The sequence below is a fragment of the Rhea pennata genome, chromosome 12 (assembly GCF_028389875.1).
Source record: "Rhea pennata isolate bPtePen1 chromosome 12, bPtePen1.pri, whole genome shotgun sequence".
Lineage (NCBI taxonomy): Eukaryota > Metazoa > Chordata > Aves > Rheiformes > Rheidae > Rhea > Rhea pennata.
The window spans coordinates 21,113,864-21,134,135 of record NC_084674.1 but is presented as its reverse complement, the minus strand read 5'-3'; the positions used below and the strand labels follow the sequence as shown (position 1 = coordinate 21,134,135).

General features: G+C 45.4%; 1 protein-coding gene across 5 annotated transcripts in view; it reads right to left on the bottom strand.

The window, feature by feature from the left end:
• The window catches only part of POC1A (POC1 centriolar protein A), a 59,465-nt gene extending 52,731 nt beyond the window's left edge, over positions 1–6,734 (bottom strand). For 3 of the 5 annotated variants that reach the window (XM_062585755.1, XM_062585756.1, XM_062585757.1), the window contains exons 1-3: positions 6,339–6,379; positions 4,986–5,070; positions 1,876–2,047 (exon numbers count right to left, since the gene is read on the bottom strand). In XM_062585755.1, coding sequence (XP_062441739.1) covers positions 1,876–2,047; positions 4,986–5,070; positions 6,339–6,356 — 275 coding nt within the window. In that variant the 5' untranslated portion in view covers positions 6,357–6,379. Of the gene's footprint in view, positions 1–1,875; positions 2,048–4,985; positions 5,071–5,399; positions 5,579–6,338; positions 6,380–6,499 lie in introns of those variants that run through there. The other 2 variants (XM_062585760.1, XM_062585758.1) reach the window with 2 other exon arrangements.
• Positions 6,735–20,272: the final 13,538 nt, after the last annotated feature.

The window sequence follows — 20,272 nt, the reverse complement described above, 5'->3', positions numbered from 1 at the left end:
ATCACACAGCACAAATCATTTAAGTTCAGTTTTCCCATTTCATTCTGGTCCTTTCTTGCAATTTATACATTAGTGTCCAAGAATATGAAGAAGTTCACTTCCTAAATTATTTTCATCATTACATTGGAAATAGCAAAAAGATATTGTGAATCCTTCTTTTTATTCCAGGTGGATGAGCAGCAAGGTTAAATTTTAATTGAATGTAATATACCTTGTGTCCTTTAATAATGTATATGCTAGCATGTCATTCTGATCATTAACTCTGGGAAAGTTTAACTAAACTGAATTAAAATTACAAGCTGTACATTTTAGTTCCAATCCACTATAAATTAATTTTAACTTTCTTTACCCAGTTTCTACTATATTTCTAGTATAGTCACTCCATCATTAAGAAAGCGCTGTGACAGTTCTGTAGTTAAAAGATATATTGGAATTTGCAATAGAAGCAAGGAATAAGCTTTTGTCACATGTGAGTAACGGCATATCTGCCCCAGCTGTATAACTTAAGCGGAATACAAAATGAGCAATAGGTATTTACAAGAGTTCAGGCATTCTGACAGTTTTAGGTGAGCACCTTGACGGTTGGGCATGGGGAGAAGTGGGGTGATAAATCTAGTTTAGCCTGGAGCAGAGAAAGAGTATTACTCCAGCAAACATTAGCACAGATTTTAAAAAGCCACTTTCAGACTGTATCAGTTCCATAGCACAGGTTACTAGAGGTTTAGTAAACCATCAAATTCATCAACAGTCATCTAAAAAGCTTCTAGTGCTTGATCATAACCAGAAGAACTCAACAAAATCAAGCAAATAAAGTTTTCCCAGGTTCCTGAAGCGACATGTTTATAATAAACTGGAGGGGGTTTTCTCTAACACTACACACATCAGGGCTGCTTCTCACAGGTCCCAGAGACAGTGCTTCTTCCATCCTTAAGAGTAGGAATTCACAAGCTCAGAAGCAAAGAAACCTCTTTACGTGGCAGCCCATTCGCAGAGAGGATTGCGCTTTCTAGCGCAGGAACCAAGTGACCAGAAGAAATGCTGGCAGCCGCTTTCCTGCAACTCAGCTACAAAAGCTTCTCACTACTTGGAGCAAGATCATGTTTTCAAGAACTTTGCAGCTCTCTCACAATTGCTTTGTATTTCAATTAAATGTTCCTTACTGAAGACACATATCATGTAAAACACAACATCGTGGACGAGAATGATGCAAGTTATAAGACCTTTCGGCCAACGATTATCGAGGACTTAAGCATTAATGAATTAAAGCCAATCAAACTCTCTACTCAAAAACGGAGATTTCATAATTACAGAGGAAAAGACAACAAGGTACACAAATAGTAAGTAAACAGTTGTTAATCACATGCAAGCTCACAAAACTGTCAAAATACAATCAAGGTCATCTTTATCTCACTAATACACCATCCTTTACTATCAGGGGAACACAAGAAATAAAAGATTAGAAGCTATGCAAGTTTGGTGGACTACTAACCTCTGACCTGATCACGGAACAGGACTCTCCACCACTAAACCCCACTCGTGCTTCAGCACTTTACTTAATACTGGCAGAGAAGGAAAGGAGCAATTTGCTAAGAAAAAAGACAAGGGAGAGGGGAAGAAGCATCAAACAGTCGTTGCTTAGTTATATTAAATGACTTGTTATATTAGTAGAAGTTAGTATTGACACATTAAGCTCTACAAAGAATTTTAGATTCTTTTTCAACGCTTCTTCAAGACCAAGCTCTCTCTCCTCTGTCAGAACTGCCATGTAAAGTGGTTGTCTGCTCCTTTAAACAATTCCCATTTCCAGACACAAAGAACTGCTATCAAGAAACAGGGAGAAATCTGAAACCATAGTTAAACATAATGTATACTTACACACTGGGAATCCATAAACGAACTGTTTTATCTCTGGAGCCTGAAGCCACTAGGTGGCCAGAAGGTGAAAACTGAACACACATCACTGCATCTTTGTGGCCCACAAAGCGATAGGCTCTCATCTGAGGTCTCATACTCCAGATCATCAAGCACGAATCCATTGAGCCACTTGCTGAATTGAAAATGGAAAGGAAAAAGAAGAAGGGAAAAAAAAAAAAAAAAAAGCTTACATTAGTTCTTCTCCAATTACACTTAACTATCTTTCACACTCAGTTCAATATCACAGCTTCCAGCAATCTCAAGCGTGCTGTCCTTTGAGCACTAAACTTCATTAACATACTGCATATTGTATATTGCATTGGTAATTCAAACAGAGTCATATATTGGACTGGACCGACATTTCTACCACTAGGAGTCAGTTCATGCAATAGTTGCAGAGGCAAAAATACACAAAAGCAGCAAAACTTCTAAACAAGTACATACTAAGGAAACACACAAGTATCCTGTGGATAAAGGTTATCTCGCAGCCTTTTTTTTTTTTTTTTTTTTTTTTTTAATTGTGAAGCAGTCCATCTACTCATACCTCTTCCATTCTCAGGACTACTTCTATGCTTATTGGGGGTGGGGGAAAAAAGGGGGGGAAAAAAGAAAGCCCACTAACTGCAACTTGCCTTCACTCCTGGGCTCTTGAGAAAGGGATAGAACAGAACAAGGGTCTGTTCCTAATGGGAAGAGAGCAGAAAGGACCAAAGGCAGGAGAAAAGTGAAGGGGCTGGGAGGAGATCCCACAGAGCAGAGATTCGACTTACAGGAACACAGTTGTCCCTCAGGACTGCTGCTGCTCCAAGTTCTCCCTTAGTGCAGGGTCATGCAAGCAGGACGCAGAAATCAGATGCACACACTACACCTGCTGCAAGCATAACTTACTCCATCTTGTTCAACAAAGGCTCCCTACTTGCCTAGCAAACTAGTTCCCAGACTCCTCCATGACGCTGAACTTCATACAAGCTATACACCTCTCCTGACATGAAGGGAGCAAAACCTGTCCCTGCCAAGAATACTAGGCAAAAGCTTTCCCCAAATGCAACTTCATTTCAGCCTAAAATTCCCCAGAGCTCAGAAGAGCTGCTCTTCCCCTGAAGCCTGCCATGCTGTGCAAGCGTGCAATACAGGAATCCTAGTGATTTGCAGAAGAGCAAATATATACCGGTAGCAACTCAACAAAAAGAAAAAAAAATACTAGATGGCAAGTCTCAGAAACCGTGACAGTAAAAACACCACTTCAATCAATTTTTGCCTAAATAACAGAAAACTTTGTAGATTTTCCACAGGCAAGTACAGGGTATACACATCTTAGCCTGCCAACAAACCAAAGCTGCATCTGTATCTCTCTGCCCAAGTGCCAAGTGGGGCTTATCTCCAGGGAAGGCTTAAATTGCTCCTAGAAAAAAAAGGAACAGTTTGATGGTAGGTTCTGATACTGCAGTATGATAATTACAAAGAGATTTCAGTTCATTAGCATTATGGCAAAATACCAAATAGCTTTTGCTGGAAACGTCCTTTTCTTTCACAGTCATTTCAACACAAAAGTAATAGTTACCTCCTTTCCTGCTATCGATTCAGGATTAATATATGCCCATTTCAAATGTGGTCATTCATTATGCATGTCCCCTGGGGAAGGGGGCTGAGGAAAGAGAAATCTTATCTATTTTTCGCTTCAGTTTACGCTGACAGGTTTTTGTTGTTGTTGTTTGTTTCATACATGCAACATCTTTCCTTAGAGATGTTAAGATTTAAGGGAAGACAATGTCAAGACATTTAAACTTTAGTTAAAACTACACTAAGTCACTGCCTGGTGAAGATACTAAATTGCAATACAACAGCTTCCCCAGTTCCGGTGCTACACAATTTAAGGAAAATAATGCTCTGCCATCTCAATAAAGCACTCGAATAGGATGTTGGTTAGATGTGACCTATTGATAACTATTATAATTACTGGATTGAGTAAACAATTTAATAAAATAATAAAGACTTCATCCTTTATGTCTGGTTGGTTTATTTTGGAAGGTAGTAAAGGACGGAAGACAGAAAAAAAAAATTTTAAACCTCAAAAAGAGTCACATATACATGACTGACCTAACATTAACTAAAGAAAAACAAGTCTTAGAGGTTTTTTTTTTCCTTTCTTACTGGATCTCACATATAACAAATACCAAGAATAACATTTTAATGGCCTAGTAAGAGGAAGCAAAGACCCATGGACTACTTCTGAAAGGCCAACAGAAACCAATGCTAAACTACGTTCAAAGCATCCTTGCGAAACAGATTTGTACTCTCTAGATAAAGTTTTAGGGATCTATAAACACAATCACTGACGCAGATAGAGAAAGAATTATTACTCCACAAGTGATGACAGAGAGAGTAAAAACAAAAAGATAGTAGACAGCAATAAAACAACAGCAGGTATTCCAAGACAGGTGGTCCAAAATTAATTTGATTAATTTTAATTTCCTTCCAACTTCCAGCGTGTTTTGTAGGTTTATAGATCAAAACAGGATTATTACAAGGAGCATACAGCTACCTATAGCTAGTCATCTTCCATCGCTTCTGCCTTATCTTCTCTGCAAGTCAAAGTGATGTTCTCACACATCTACCATGCATGTAGACTACCCTGAGCAATGACTTCACTAAAAGCCAAAAAACTACTGGTTCGTTCTCAACACACAGAGCCAAGAGCGGACCACAGCTTGGCTCATTAGATAGCAGCTTATGAGAGACACCTTAGCATGACCAATGGAAGATGAGGAGGACAGACTCTCGGGCAGGGGAAGGAAGAGGGAGGTTTTACTTTAAGCCTACTATTTGAAAGCAAGGTACATGAAATGACATGCAATAATAGATGTCCCTAAAGCTCTAGCAGGATGTACACAATCAACCACCTCTACGTTTAGCAACACAATCTTTTTAAAGTCCTCATAGAAACATATACCTCTTAAACCTGAAAATAATTTATTTGCTTCTTTCATAACTCAGTATTGCCACAGCTCCCTTCATTTAACTGAGAGACATTCTTTATTTCCCAACTACCAAAACACAGAGAGATGATTTACCCAGTTGTTTCTTATTGAGACTGAAGTCCACGCTAGTGACAGCATCTCTGTGGCCTTTGAAGTGTCTCTCTAAAGACGGATCTTCCTAAAAGACAATAATGTTTAGAGACTATAGATTAAGAGTTATCTTTGCACAATAAAAGCATTTTATTTTTGCGACAAGTTAACCAAACCACATATTCATACCATGCAAGCCCAACTACTCAGGACAAAAAAAAACCCAGCAAGTTCTGAGACTGTTTAAGTGTTCTTCCTCCCTGATCCTAAATCAATATACTCCCAATGAATCAGAGTTCTTTACTGTGCATTTCACACTGGTGCCAGACTGATTCCACAGTCCCAGCAAAGCATAAAACAAGCCAGGGTCCTATATCATGATGCAAGAACTCAAATAATCCATCTTATGTGAAATACCTGGCATAAGAAGCACTTGCAGGTAAGACAGTCTGTGGTTCAGCATGGCAATCTCACAAAGAGACAGGATGTGGGCTGCCCAGCTGCTCAAACGGATTTTTAACATTTTCAGATTGGTCTATGTTTCCCACTAACATATTACCGCATTGCTACAGACAAGTACATCTTGCAAGACAAATTGTGAATTTTACCTATACTAACAAGTTGGAAAAAGGAAAAATTATCCAAGCTGAGGTAACCACCTGGATCTTAACCAACCTGTGCAAACCATTTGTACGTATCTGCAACACACTTCCCACCGCTCCTGGTGCAGGCACACCAGAGCTGCTTTAGAACAGATCAGTCCTGTTGCTGCACCACCTGAGCAAGCAGTCAAGCACAGCTTTGCTCTTACAGCTGCTCAGCTCACCCCAGGTGTAGCCAAGAGCCCACTGTTTGCACAGAAGGGAACAAACTTGCAAGAGCGAGCAGGCCCATCAAAACAGACAGGTAGCACGGGAACAACAACAAAAAGGACCAACTGCTCCCATTTCCCTACTGCTGACAAATGCAGCGTCTCCCCACACAGCAGCCTCCAGCAGAGGCCAAGCAAGGGGGGGTCAGACAGGGAAAAAAAAAGTGCAGAGAGAATCATTATAACACAACAGAACATTTGGCCACGCTTCAGAACAAGCCAATGGGCGCCCAGCCGCATCCCAGCCGCACGGACCGTTCCTCCGGCAGCCCAGCAACCCCCCGTCCGCAGCCTTCGCGCCAGCACTGCCGCACCAGGCCCAGGCCCTTCTCCGCGGCGCGGCGCAGCGCGGCCCACGCCGGGCAGCACCGCACCTTCCCCCACCCCCCAAACCCGCTCCCCCCCCGCGGCCCAGCGCCAGCCGCGGCAGGCCCGGGCACCCCCCCCCCCCCCCCCGGCCCGGCCCGGCCCGGCCCGGCCCTCACCAGGCAGGCGGCCGCCATGACACCCGCCCGCGCGCGCGCCGCGATTCGGTTTCCGCGCCTCGCGCGCCCCCGTAGCAACGGCGCCCGCCCTTACAGGCGCGCGGCCGCCCTTAAAGGCGCAGGCCCCCGCGCGCGCGCCCGCGCCCTCCGGCCCGCCGCACCGCAGGCCTGATCCACGGTCACTAGCCCCCACGCAGCGGCCACGCTGGCCCTCTGGAGCCTGCTGCCATCCCCGGTAGCCACAGCAGGCCAGTCCTGGTGCGGTCCAGGCTGCCCTGGAGCCAAACGCAGCACTGACGGAGGCGCAGCGCTGGCCCAGGCACCGGCACACAGGGGTGAAGCCCGAAGACGGGGCTCCGCCCAGCAGCTGCCCGTCCGCCCCTCCTGCACCGCCATCCTGCGGCCACCGCTCTGCGGCTTTGGGGGCGGGTTGAGAGCGAGCGGCTCTGCATTTATCCCCAGCCTTTGGGCTTCCGGCTCTGCACAGATTCCGTCTCCTGCAAGCTTGGTCCTTCTGTCCGTACAGCTGCGGACCCACCATCCCTGGAAATCTGAGGCAGTTTCCAGGGCAGCTTAACCTCTACCTCGTGAAATTCTCTAGCATTTGAATATTAGCTTTTGTTTCTCTGAACATAAATAAACCAGAATATACAGAAGATACAATGGTTATTTAGCATCGAGGGCTTATTTAGTACAACCCATCTGAGAGAAATGAAATCAGAAACATGTTGTGGTTGTACCCTCACCTACAAAAGTATCAACAGGAACAGCAGCTTTAATTGAAGGATTCCACTACAAATATATATATATATATATATATGTCCTCTAAATGATGCAACAGCAGCTTCTGTGGTGGTCACAAAGCAGCTTTTGAAACTGCAGGCACCTCAGTGGGAACACATGCTTCACTTACCAAGTCCTCAGCCATAGGAAACAACTGGCCAACCTCCAGAAGCAGCAGCAGCCCCTCAGTGGGATGCTCACACACGCAAACTCTAGAACACATTTCAAAAGAAAAAAAAGCATTAAAAAACATCCGCACAAAGGTCTTGAAAGCCAAGCAGCTGTGAGGAGCAGTGGGTGTGTGTCAGATGCTATGGTGGAGAGAACAGAGAATTCGCCTCGGCCCCGTTTAACCACAGCACTCCTGGCCAGGATCCGCCCCAGCATCCATAAATCTTTATGGCACTATCTGCCCTGGGTTTTGTCAAGATGAGACTCCCGTCCACAGACCACGGCTCTGGAGTTAGCCCATTCGTGGTGCCTCAGCAGGAGGCAAGGAGCTCAGCTCAGCCCAGGTGTCAGCCACCCTCACACCAAGGTCACATCTGGCAGAAGTGACAGGGCCAGGAGCACAACTCCTGCTTGCTTTTCTTTAAACGGCCACCGGGGGGCAGGCGGAGGCCTTTTCCAGCCTTAAGTTTTCTTACCCTATACAGATAGGGAAATAAAGTGGAAAATCCAGTAAAACGCAACATGGTTTCATTAAAGGTGAATCATGCCAAACCAGACAGCTTTTTTTTTTTTTTTTTTTTTTTTTTTTTTTAAAAAGGGGGGGAGAAAAAGATGATTGTAACTCTGGACAAAAGAAAACATTTGAGCTAGCCTATAGCACAGGATATATATGCTGTTTCAAGGTCTTAAACAGAAGACAGAGATTAGGAGAGGAATTGCAAGGTAAGAAAGAAACTGGCCAAGGGAGGCAGTGATGGACAGTGCTGACAGGGGACCAGCTGCGGGTTTCTAGCTGAGCGTGGGGATGGGGCCACCACTGCGGTTCTGCATGTGGTGGAAGAGGAGACTCCCCTTCTCGTAGTCCTGCCTTGCTGGGTCCAGTGGCCAGGCTTCCGGTGGAGCAGGCGCTCCAGAGCATCCGCAAAGCTTTTCCCCAGAAGAGCAGTGAAAGGAAGGGGGGAGCAAGTCCAATCAGCCCACCGCAGCAATGCTTCCCAACCTGGCACCTCAACACGTTTCCCAGATCCCCTGGCAGAAGGCTTTCCCCTCCGAGGAGGGTTGGGGATTTCCCTTGGAATACTTTGAAGAGAAAGGACAGCTCCTAATTCCTCCTGTTTCTGCTCCTCGTCCTCTCCCCTCCATCCAGCACTCTCCACTTTGTCCTGCAGCCAGGCACTTCTCAGCATTTCAGAGTGGGCATCACCTCACAACCGCCACCCCCAGGAGCCTGCCAAGGCCCGCAGTGACCTTGCTTTAGCCCTCCTTAGCGACTGTGGTCCCCAGCAGAGGCGACCTGGACCAAAAACTCTCCAAGTAGTTATGCAGCACAGCTCCATCCTCCATCTGCTTGACCACCTGCATCCCACAAGCTCTCACCTCCCTCCCACAGCAAAATAAGGGTGCAAAGTTAGAGGTGCATGAAGCATGATCTAAAAGATTTGAAGGAAAAAAAATAAATAAAACCCACAATTCATAGGAGACCTAGGAGAAAAATAAAAGGTTGTCCTGATAGGAGTAGGGAAACTGCAGGAAGAAGAGGGAAAACAGTGTTAGTGAGAAGGGCATCTGAGAGGCAGCAGGAGCAAATTCAGCATACGGTCCACCATACTACAGCCATAGTTCATATAGTTCAGAGACTGCTCTCTTCTCTTGGGATTTCCCCTCCCGGGATGGGAGGGGCAGGTATTTACCACGGAGGGCACTACAGCAGAGCCCACATCCTAGGACAATAGACTTCCCCCCCCCAAACATGAAGCTCTCCAGTTACCCAACTGCATTGTCCTCCCTCGAGCTGAAGCCAAGTGTCTGTAGTACTCTGCCCAAAGGGCTGATGTTCCTTCCTGCAAAAGCTGCAACGACAACATACCCCTTGATGTCTATAGTTTGATGGAGCTGGAAGAGCCCTCTGAAGCAAACCAAGGCCACTCTCTTCACTGGAGGGATTTAGCTGGGAACACAACTTTTGCAGAAGTCAAATCCTTCTGCTTTGCTTGGGGTCAAACAGCTTTTCTTTGACTATCATTTTAACTAATTAACCATACGCTGTTAAGAGCCAAAATAAAGACAAAACAGATGGAAGCCTTTATTACATTCTGATATTGCCAGAAGCATCATCATTTTGTATTCTTGTTCCCATTTCACTAAGAAAATGTTTCCAGTGGAAGCATTTCCGTTGGAAGAGACGGTTTGCGTTTAGATGTCCTCTAGTTAGCAGCAACGCTGCTGGGAGCCTATAGTAAACAAAGTCATGTTTCCTCTGAGAGCCCAGCCCCACAGATGCCTTGCGAGCAGATCCATGGAAGCAATGCCATTTTCACATTGTCCCCTCCTAACTGCAGTCTCTTAGCATGTCTGAAATCCTTTTGAGAACCTGGAAGATTTCCTTGGATGGCAGTTTAAGACCTTCCAAGGAGCAGGAGCATAAGGGTGCCTGGGCATTTGTTGAATTTAAGCACACTATTAATTGCATGCTGCAGTGGCTCATAGAAGCACCCAGACAGTCTTTTCCCACATACCAGAAATGATTCCTCTGCAGTTCCTCTGCCTCTGAAATTGATGTAGGACAAGGATTAGTGTGATGGTTTTCAGTCCACAAGTCCAGACACAAGCACGGGCTGACCTGCAAACACTCCTGAAAGGAGCAGCGTTCGTGCATACGAGGGACATGAGGAATATAAAAGTAACACAACCAAGTCCCAAAGCCTTTAGCCTTCAACTACCCAGCTCACATCTTAAACATTATACAGTAATTCCCAGTGCATCCTTTCCCAGGGATTAATTTTATGACCATGACATAGGAAGAGCTCTGGCTAAACATGCCTCACTATTTGCCACCTGATTCACAACTCACGAGGCCCATCTCCCCACGTTTCCAGCCCCGATGGAGATCTCGACCAGTGCCTCTCTGCTCACTGTGTAACCATAGTGACACAAGCTGGCCGCATAGTCCCTGTGCTCTGCACGGAAGCGCTCATGCGGAGCACGCAGCTGCTCTGGGCTACAAAGGTATTGCTCATCATCAGATCCACCAGAATTCAGGTCAGGTAGTTCTTGCCTGAAATTACAGCTACAGCTCGACTCCAAGCACAATTCTGAAAACACTGAACTTCTCACTTGAGTCTCTTGGGTGTAACTTTAGCAACTAAACTGAACATTTACTGCTTTTGTGTCACAAACCCAAGTTCTCACATGCTCTATCCCTATTTAAGTTGCTAAAAAAAAATTGGTCTTTTACATATTTTTGCAGTTTTAAGAATATGCCAACTGAGGGAGAGTGCTAGGCTCTAGACAATGACAGAGAGACTTTTTCCTGGAAAAGCTCAGGTTCTCAGTGAGACCAAGGATGGGAGAAAGTATTTTTCACCTACAGAGGAAACATCAAAACACCAGCAGCACTCTCAGAATAAGGTCATCATGTCTCCCTGATCTCTTTTCCCCTGCTCCCCAGAGCATACAAACACCAGAAAAAGTAGTATCTTCTGCTTTGTATTTCTATCATGGGATTTCTAATAAAATAAGATCTGTCTCAGCTCAGCCAGCTGCTGATAGCTTCAACAGCAGAGACCCTTAGCACAAGGATGAGATGACTTTGGAAGCTACAGGCTGACTCTCAAGGCTTTACAGTTTCTCATGTCTCAGTGCCATCTTCTACTTCCACTGCAGCTCAGTCCCCATCAGGAAAGGGGCTATGTTCTCTTAGTACATGACTGGCTATGCCAAGCATTTCCAGTGGGGTAAACAGGAAGAATAGAGGATCAGTCCTCAGGTGGTGCAGTTTAAACGGAAGAGGCACTCATGTATCCTAACCTGTGTCCTCTGTAGGAGCAGAGCCTTTAGAAAGCATGAGGTAGGATTCCTGCACAGCCAGATGCTACAATGTGAGTGATCAACACCTCTTTCATGTCTTACCCAACGCACACTAGAGATGGAGGCAAGGGGCTCAAGTGCCCCGGTCTGAGCAACCTCAACACTGCTTTATGCAATTCACAGCATAACTTGCCAGCTGGAGCAGAACTTTGGAATAGGTCAGCCCATGAGACTGGGACAGGACAGCCACCCTGTTATGGTTATGGACACTCAGTATCCACAGAGCATAGCAGAGATTTAAACAGCATAAGCAGGCAGTTACATGGAGCCAAAAATCACAGCTAAAGATCTGTGTAGTCTAGAGGCTATTGGTCCATATAGACTACTGACCATACTTCCCTCTTTGCTGAGGTGCAGGCATCAGTTGCAGCCAGCTTTGGCACTGCAGTGCCAGGTCCACCCAAGGTGAGAAGCTTTACGGTACCTGAAGATGTAGCTTCTGGCTGTCTTCACCTTTCCACTGAGCCAAGCCCATACTTTCACAGCCTGTGAATTTTTTTCCTCCCACTTATCTTTGTGATTTTCTTTCCTTAAGGAGTTAAGAAAAAAGCCAGCAGAACACAGAACTTTTTCAAGTAAATCTCTCGCTGACCTACATGCAAATTTGTTCATTCAAATATGGAGAGATTTGACCCTGTGTAAGTTGGGAGAGGAGAGGGGAATAGACTCTGTTGCTATCAGAATTGATCTTTACTGCTGTTTAACAACAAGGCAATGAAGCAAAAGCCACCAAAGTTTAAAGAGGAAGCTCAGCCAAAGGTCATCAGGCTGTCCTAGGTGTTCATTATCAGCACCTTGTGAACTGAGAGGAAGGTCACATCAGCTGACCGTAGCAATAAAGTGAAAAGGCTGACAGAGCCAGCTCCCAGCATGGAAGGGCTCTTCCTGTTGTAAAGCAAAGAGCTGCCCTGGAGCAGCTCAGGACAGTAAGGGAAAACTAGTCCGTCTCAGATATGAAGCATCTGCTAGGCAGAAAGCCAGGTAGCTCCCTGTTAATTGCAACTCAGTCTATTTTAGTAGAGGTCTTGTCTTCACAGATCATTTGTACTACTTTCACTGTTCATCTGTGTGGGTGGAGCGGTGGGGGAAGGGGACAGAGACACACTGACACTGGGATATAGCTTATCCGGGAGTGCAGTTCACTGCTACCGTGTATATAAAGCTACACAGTTCTTAAATCTCTGAAGAGAGATGAAGGAAGGGAGCTCACATGTGTCTACTTCCTGGACTGGCCTAAAGGAGAAAGACGCAGAAGTGAGGAAATTCCCAAGGCTGGATCCAGCCAGAATCCCAGCAGCAGCTTTCTGAGGCAGAGTTCTTTGCTGAGCATTTATGAGGCCATCTGTGACCAGATACACTGGTCCTAGTGTCTTAAGCCACTATATCTTCAAACCCACTAAATGAAGGTAGATCAAAAGCACCTTTATAATCTCCCCATAAAAAAAATAAATAAATTTAAAAAAACTTTAAAATCTGGGGCCCCAGATACAGAGCTGTTTCTTCTGGACAGATTTGAACCTTTTTCCCGTAGGTTTCCCCTTCCTCAGAACGGATAAGACCTCTCTTCCCCACATTTCAGCTAGCCCCAAATTACTTGGCTCCAGAAGCATTTAATCTTGGGTGCTTGCTAAGCAAACACAGCCTCTCTGCTGGGCTTGCTGAGCAAGGCCACGAAGATGCTTTCAGCCCATGAACTTTCTCTGGTGCAGCCCCCAGGGATGGTTGCAGTTCAAAATACAGCTGAACGCATGAGTGCATCAACCCCGGACGCAAAGTGCAGAGAGACCAGTACTAGGCAAATGCCATCTGAGTTCAGAGGAACAAAGCAAACACCTCTGGGACCTGGAGCTCTCTGACCTCAGCACGCGTGTAGCAGGAAGCCCCCAGTGCCCTCACCGCCCAGCATCTGTCACTCCTGGTATAGACACAACTGCACAGATCCCATTACTGGGTCAGACCTGATTGGAGTGGGTAATGTGCACAGTCCAGCTCCACTCACCTAATACACCAGAAAGGTAAGTGTATTACCAGCCTGAGCAGCGCTGGAGGAACATGCTTACGGCTCTTCATCTCTGTTAGGCTGATTACCAAGCAACTTTGATCACTAGGCTGAACCAGGCATTCCAGAGGTTTAATTGTTAGCTCAATTATCTTAAAGGGCGCAGTACTTACACCGGACAACTCTCCCAGCACATTTAGCCTTAACTTTGAAGTCCATAATCTTGTGGAAAAATCTTTGTCCCAAAACATCTGAAGTCCAGGCACTCAGTCTGCAGACTAGCGGACAGTATCAAACCTAAAGGGTATCAAGTTTCCACACAAAGTATTACATGGCAAGAGCAAAAAAGCTCCACATCCAGCCATGTGGGCAGGAGGATATAGAGCTTTCTACATAAACTCTTGTCAATATTACTGATTTTGGTCAGCACAAACAAATAGACAATAGTCTGCAACTTGTTCCAAAACCTTACCTTCCCAGGGACCCTGTGCCTCCCAAAGACCCATGCACGTTGTCTGCTATCCTTTCCACACCAGTCCTACTTGCTGTGGAGGGGAATGGCCGATCAACACCCCCGGGAGAGACTGCAAACAAGACCAAACATCAGTCACATTTGCTGCCTTTACAGGCTGAAGGGAAAGACTCAGTCAATTGCTTTGAACTTGCCTCCACTCCTCCATCACAGTACTCAGTCATACTGCAGGCTGTTTCTTCAACGTTTTATAAAGCAATTTCTGCTTATATCTCCACTTAGTGATTTCTTCTGCTTCAGCTCAGTTTGCCTTTGTGTCCTACCAGGCCAGGATTCTGCCAAGCTAAGTAGCCTCCAGCCTGTTCCGGGTTTGTGCAAAGGCCTCAAAAGCTTGCAAGCAGCCATCTTGCTCTGTCAGATAAAAAGATGAGAGTTGGTCCAAGTCACCAAGCATGTACTGACTCTGGGGAGGCCTATCCTCTGTCCTATCCTCCGAGACAGAGCCCAGCACCTGGCTGCTGTGCTGTGCAGTGTCCAGCAAAACAGGGTCACAGCCTTTGCTTGGTACTCCCATGATACTGGCACATGTTTGTGCTGGCATGTCTGTCATGCTAAAGCTGCTAAAGAACAAGTAGACATATTAAAGTCACAACTCTGCAAGAACAGTATTTTCCCACCCTTTCAAGTTCAGGCTACTCCAGTGAGTTATTTCTATGCAGAGGGGCCTCCTTCCTAGAAGCAACTGCACTACAGCAAGAAAGTAATGCACAACAGATTTGGAGGAAAATGGTAGAAGCAAAGGAAAACAGTTCGCAGCTAGATGTTGGAAAACTTTTGATGCACTGGAGAAACATCTTAAAAGCTTTGGCTGCACATTCCTTTTTTTCTTTTTCCTTTTTTTTTTTTTTTTAAGCCTGGCACAATTCTTCCAATCAGTAAAGACTGATTGGCTGCACAATAATTTATAGTCACCTCCGTCACTAATAATTTTTGCTGCAAGAGAAGCCTAAGGGCTCAGGACAGAAGAGCATCTTTCCTTCTCACACACTGCTGAGCTGCACTGCACCTTTCAGGAGAGCCCAACATACAGTTCCCCTCATCACCTTCTCCCCAGCCTGGCACACCAGGACAGCCGAGTGGTGCCCAGCATGGCTCATCATAACCCGTGTCACAGCCTCAGGGCATTACATAACCATGCCAGGCATCCGTGTACTCCAGGCACGCAGCACTGTAACAGGCTTTGACCTTTCAGAGCATTCCCTCCCTGTGCTTTGGCTGCTTCGTGCCCTTCAAGCTTTAGCCTCTCTAGCTCTGGAGGAGTTTATTTGGGAGGAAGATATTTTGGCTTTTGTTTCTTATATTTGACAAGAAGAGGAAGGGATTGCACCAGCAAGTTTGCCCTGAAATACTTTCTCTGAATTTGAGGGGTTGTCAACAACTTCTCCTGAGCCAGCTTTACTTATGTGACAAACTATACTGACCCAATGCTCTGGGCCCTGGCACAACGCCCATAAAACTCTAAGGCCAGCATTTAGAGATCTGTGAACAAGGACCCCCCCCATATACCCCAAGATCTGTGTTGCAGCTGGAAAAGCAGCCCAGTAGCAAGTTAATCTTACAAATAGGCTATGAACACTTCTGGTAAGCAAGGGGAAATGGATTCCCCTGTTGAAACACATTGCAGCAAGCCTTCATGTGCCACAAACCCTCAGTGTCAGAAGAATCAACGCGAAAGACCAGTCTACAATGTACAGTATCTGCGCTCCCGCTTCTCTCCTCCCCACATCCTGTGTATGGCAGGTTAGCTGCAGTATTTTATGTGAGCTCTGTAACAGGAGAGGCTATTTCCAACGTAATGGAGACCCAGCACGCAGCTCAGAGCCCTGAACAACACTCCAGGGCTTACCCTGATAACAGCCTTAGGTTACTGTTCTCTAACAATCTGTTCTGGGCATCAACTAAGTTTGGAAGCAGGGCTAAAAACAGACTTAGTGCTGTCATGCCAATAAATGAAGAGCTTGTCGACAGGGAGATTCACCAACAGCAGCACAAGAACAGCATAAACATTACTGCATAAGATTTCCTGTACAGAATGGCTTATATCTAAGCATGTGTCCTTTGAAACACATTGGACCACACTGTATGAGTGCGTTAACACTGCATTAGATGCCGTGGAGACGGAGGAGCTAGAGGGTATTCTGCTGTCTAAATTCAGACTTTTGCAAGCGACCTTGAATCCTGATCCCGAGCACTAAAGCTGCTCTGAATTCTGATGTATCAAGTCAGCTAACAAGCCAGTTCCTAACATGCTCTCTCCCTTATTAAGTGTCCATGTTTGGCTTCTGGCTTTCACTTTTCCTCAGGAAAGTCTCAGCAATTCAGGCCTTCTCCAAGGGAGAAGCTCACCGAGTGTTGACACAAGCCAAGGAGTAGCAAGTTCCTCTCAGCTGCTACCAGTAGGTCAGACCTTCAGGGTGCAACACTGGCACCCAGGGACTGCAGCCACTTTGCTCACATCTGTCTTCAGGAATTACTTGTTCCTTTTTCTTCTAGGAAAGGAGAGAGGAGAAAAGGAGCTAATGGACATCAAAGGTGCTAGGGCTACAAGGACGATCCGAGGACTCGAGTATCTCTCTTAGGAAGAAAGGCTGAAAGAGCTGGGCCTGTTTAGCCTTGAGAAGAAAAGACTGAGAGGAGATCTCATCAATGTGTATAAAAATATCTGAAGGGAGGGTGTCAAGAGGATGGGGCCGGACTCTTTTCAGTGATGTCAAGCGACAGAAGGCAACAGGCACAAACTGAACCCATAGGATGTTCCACCTGAATGAGGAAAAACTTCTTTCCTGAGACTGACGGAGCACTAGAACAGGTTGCCCAGAGAGGTTGTGCAGTCTCCTTCTCTGGAGATATTCAAGGCCTTCCTGGACACAATCCTACAATCCTGCATAACATGCGTTGGGTGACCTTGCTTGAGCAGGGAGGTTGGGGGGCAGGTTTAGCTCAGCTTGTTAGAGCATGCCAAGGTCAATGGGTTCAATCCCCACAAGGGGCTATGCTGAGGGTTGGACTAGATGATCTCCAGAGGTCCCTCCCAACCTCACCCATTCTGTGATTCTGTGACAAGGAGAAAAAAAAAAAAAAAACATGCTAGAGCTCCAGTGAGTTTAAACGTGCTGCTTTTAAGTGATTCTGTGGTGTCTCCTGCAGTACCTCTGGCATTCTCTAAAGAATTTCTTTTCCACTAAAGCTATTTAGCCCCTACATTTCTCAGTCTGATTCACTCCCTCTTTGCTAGGAGTCATTCCTTTGTCTCTGCCTTCCAGCTCAGTGCCAGATCTGCAATGTGCCTGATAGACAAGAATTCACTTGTTCTTGATAGGGCATGATTTATCTATCACTGTACCTTGATCCAGTGTGCAAAATCTTTATCACTCCTGGAGATGCGGGAAGCAGCTGGAACTCAGGATCCTTGGGAGGAAGGGACAGCTTATCAACCATCTCAAAAATAGAAAGGTCAGACTCAAACTAAGTGACGCAAACAAAGCCTATAACCCTGCCAGTAGCATGAGCAATGCTAACAGAGGATGCCTACATGTGAAGTAGAAAGCTTTTCTAGCCACAAGCAGAGGAACGTGTTTTAAGCAGTTAGCTTTCGGCCTTCTGTTTTGTTTAATCTTCCAGAGACAAAACAAACTGATGCTATATCCTGCTTTATGAAAGTGCTGGGGAGACGGAACATATGCCCCAAGTCCAGAGCAGCCAAAGGGAGAGAAGAACAAACCCTCTTGCTCAGCTCACAGCCTGTATTTACCTACATATCCCACTACCACAGCCATAGATTTGTCCAAATGGGAAATATCTGCTGGACTCAAAGCAGCTAAGAGGAGAACACGCTCCAGCCAGATTACGCCCACACAGAGCTAAAGAGCTAGGTGCCGCACATCCCAGGCTGCCTGGGGTGCAGCTGGGTCACCCAGCAGCTCTCATGCCCTGCTGAAAGCCCACCAGACCACTACCAGATGTAGCTCTTATTCAACTGCTCTTTATGGGTGCTTAGTCTCATTAACTAAGCTCACGACAGCAGAGAAGGACCAGCCTGTCAGCTGATGCAAGTGGGCTTCACAGCCTCCACTACAGCAGCATTCATTTATGCCAGTTCAAGAGCCACATGACTATTTCCAATTTTCAAGCTAGTAGTAACTTAATCCATTCAAACAGAAGCAGAAGCACCAAATAAGGCAAATAAGGAACTAATGCACTGGAGCCAGCTAGCACAAAGAATAGCACTACCTGCTCAGAGAAGTGGGGGAAAAAGAGAGAGACAGAGACAGAGACAGAGACAGAGAGAATGACCAAGCCCTGTTTCAAATCAGGAGCTTCCTTCACAGAAGACAGTAACTCTGCCAAGAACGAACATTAAGTGAACACTGCTCTAATTAGATCCAAGGCACCAGGTCAGTAGGCCAGTTTTCAGCTCTTGTGTTTTGGGGGTTTTGTTAGTTTGTTTCTTGTTTTTAATGTTGCATTTTCCTGCAGAACTCTGCAGTGTGCCCAGTTTCTGGAAGCAGGGAAATCTCATGCTAAGAGCTTCCAGTTTTTTGCCTAGCAATGCAGAATGATCATCATCTCTAGTCGTGTGCATCAAAGGTTCGCAGCCAGAAGGCAGAGGGAAAGACTCCACTTGTACCACTTTTCAAGTAATCTAAGGGTTTAAGTCAACTTACTGACCAACTAGGGTTAGCAGCATTTAGTTCCGTTGAGCAGAACTCCTAGGTTAATTTTTCTAATACATGTTTATTAGAAACTTCAGAAATACAGAAAGGGACTGGCACAGGGAGGGTTAGGCTATTTCACTGGCAACCGTCCAGACCTTCAGAGGGGAGTAAAATAAAAAAGACCCCTTCCAATGTAACAGAGTTGCCATAAATACTTATACTGTGACAAAAGATGTCAGAAACAAGTTACCAACAACGCTTAGCCAAAAGCAAGCTTCACACCTCTCAGACTGAGATGTCGAAAAGACCGCCAAGTATTACCACGGGATATGCTACCTGAGAGTTTAGAGGGTGGGAAAATGCAGCTGACACTGACCATACAGTACTACTTTCTTTGAAGAAAGTACTTTTCCAAATGATACAGAATTGTCTAACTCATTGCCAAGTGCCGGAGCTAAACTGAGCAAGATCATAAAACGGCTAGACAGGTTAATGGAGAACTGATTCACCAGCAGTTTCAGGTTGTATATCCTCAGCTTTATCCTCTGACTTAGGAGATTCCAGAAGCAAAGCACACACCAGAGACTTCCCCTAGTATCTACTACTAGCTAGCTGGACCTTTGGTCTGACTCATACATTGCACATATTCAGCTGACTCAAGATGTAACACTGCGCTTTTCACAGTGTATTTGAGGCTTAGCTCTGTTTACACAAAACAAAGCCTCCTGGGCCTAATGTTGTGGGATTTTACAGACTCATTTCATAGATTTGTCTCATGTGTTCAGTTCTTCCTTCTGTCTCTCATGAGCCTGAACAGAAGACAGGCCACCATCTGCGGAGAACAGACACCTCCGCACAGGACTGCTCTGCTTCTTGTTTGTGGAGTATTACAACACACTGTGCAAACAAACAGTCTAACCTCAGATGAAACAGGCATCTTAGATAAAGCCCTGTATTAGTCACGATGATGTTGCAACTATTGACATCATGGATAAAAATGACCCAAAGAAGAGACTTATGAGAACTTTCCTTATTAACTATAAACAGACTCCTGACAGTCTTGTGCTAGCCCAACAACTAATTGTGCCCACTTGTTGGTCATCTCAGCTCAGGACTACACTAGAATAGATTTTCTGCCACATCTCTGGAGTGGGCTACCTTGCTATTACAACTTCCGCCAACAAAAGCACAATTTTTATGGCAATTACTTTATATCTGCTTATTCAACAGCTACTAGAACAATTCCTTGCTGCCATAAAAATATACCCTCATTTCACCTCCAGATGACACAGTTGTAAGGGAAAGGTTCCTGGTGCTAACCACACCATCATCTTTTACACAGGAGAACATCTTTGTTCAGGGTGGTACAACACCAAACTGATCCTGAATGGAGCTGCGGTTACTGCCCCTAGGCAGAGTTAGCATTCATGATGCTTGCTTTCGGTCTGGACAATAGAGAAAAGTCTTTAACATTAACAAAATTCACCAATTCATTATATTGTTTTAAGTGAAAAGTACCTTTTATTCAACCCTTCCTCTCCTCCTCCACCCCCCACCCCAGCTTCCTAAGTGAAATACAGCTGCATAGATTCACAGGCACAGGAGATGTGATGCTCTTACGGCTTTAGGCCTGATGCTTTTATGCAGCAGAAGAGGTGAAAAGATGACACAAAGCCTATGCATGTGAACTGCTGAACCATCTTTGCAGTAGGGGGGAAATAAACAAATAAAACCTTTTACATAGTAAAAGCAACAGAAAGACAGGTTATTTCACTACAGCATAGGGCAGGGCAGTAAACTGAGATATCTGACTGGTTTTCTTAAGAGTATGTGACTAGTTACACATATTGTGCAGCTATCCCATGTCTCTGCTCCAAAAACAAGGCCACAGAGCGATCCAAGGCAGCTCTAAGTGAGGAATGACCGT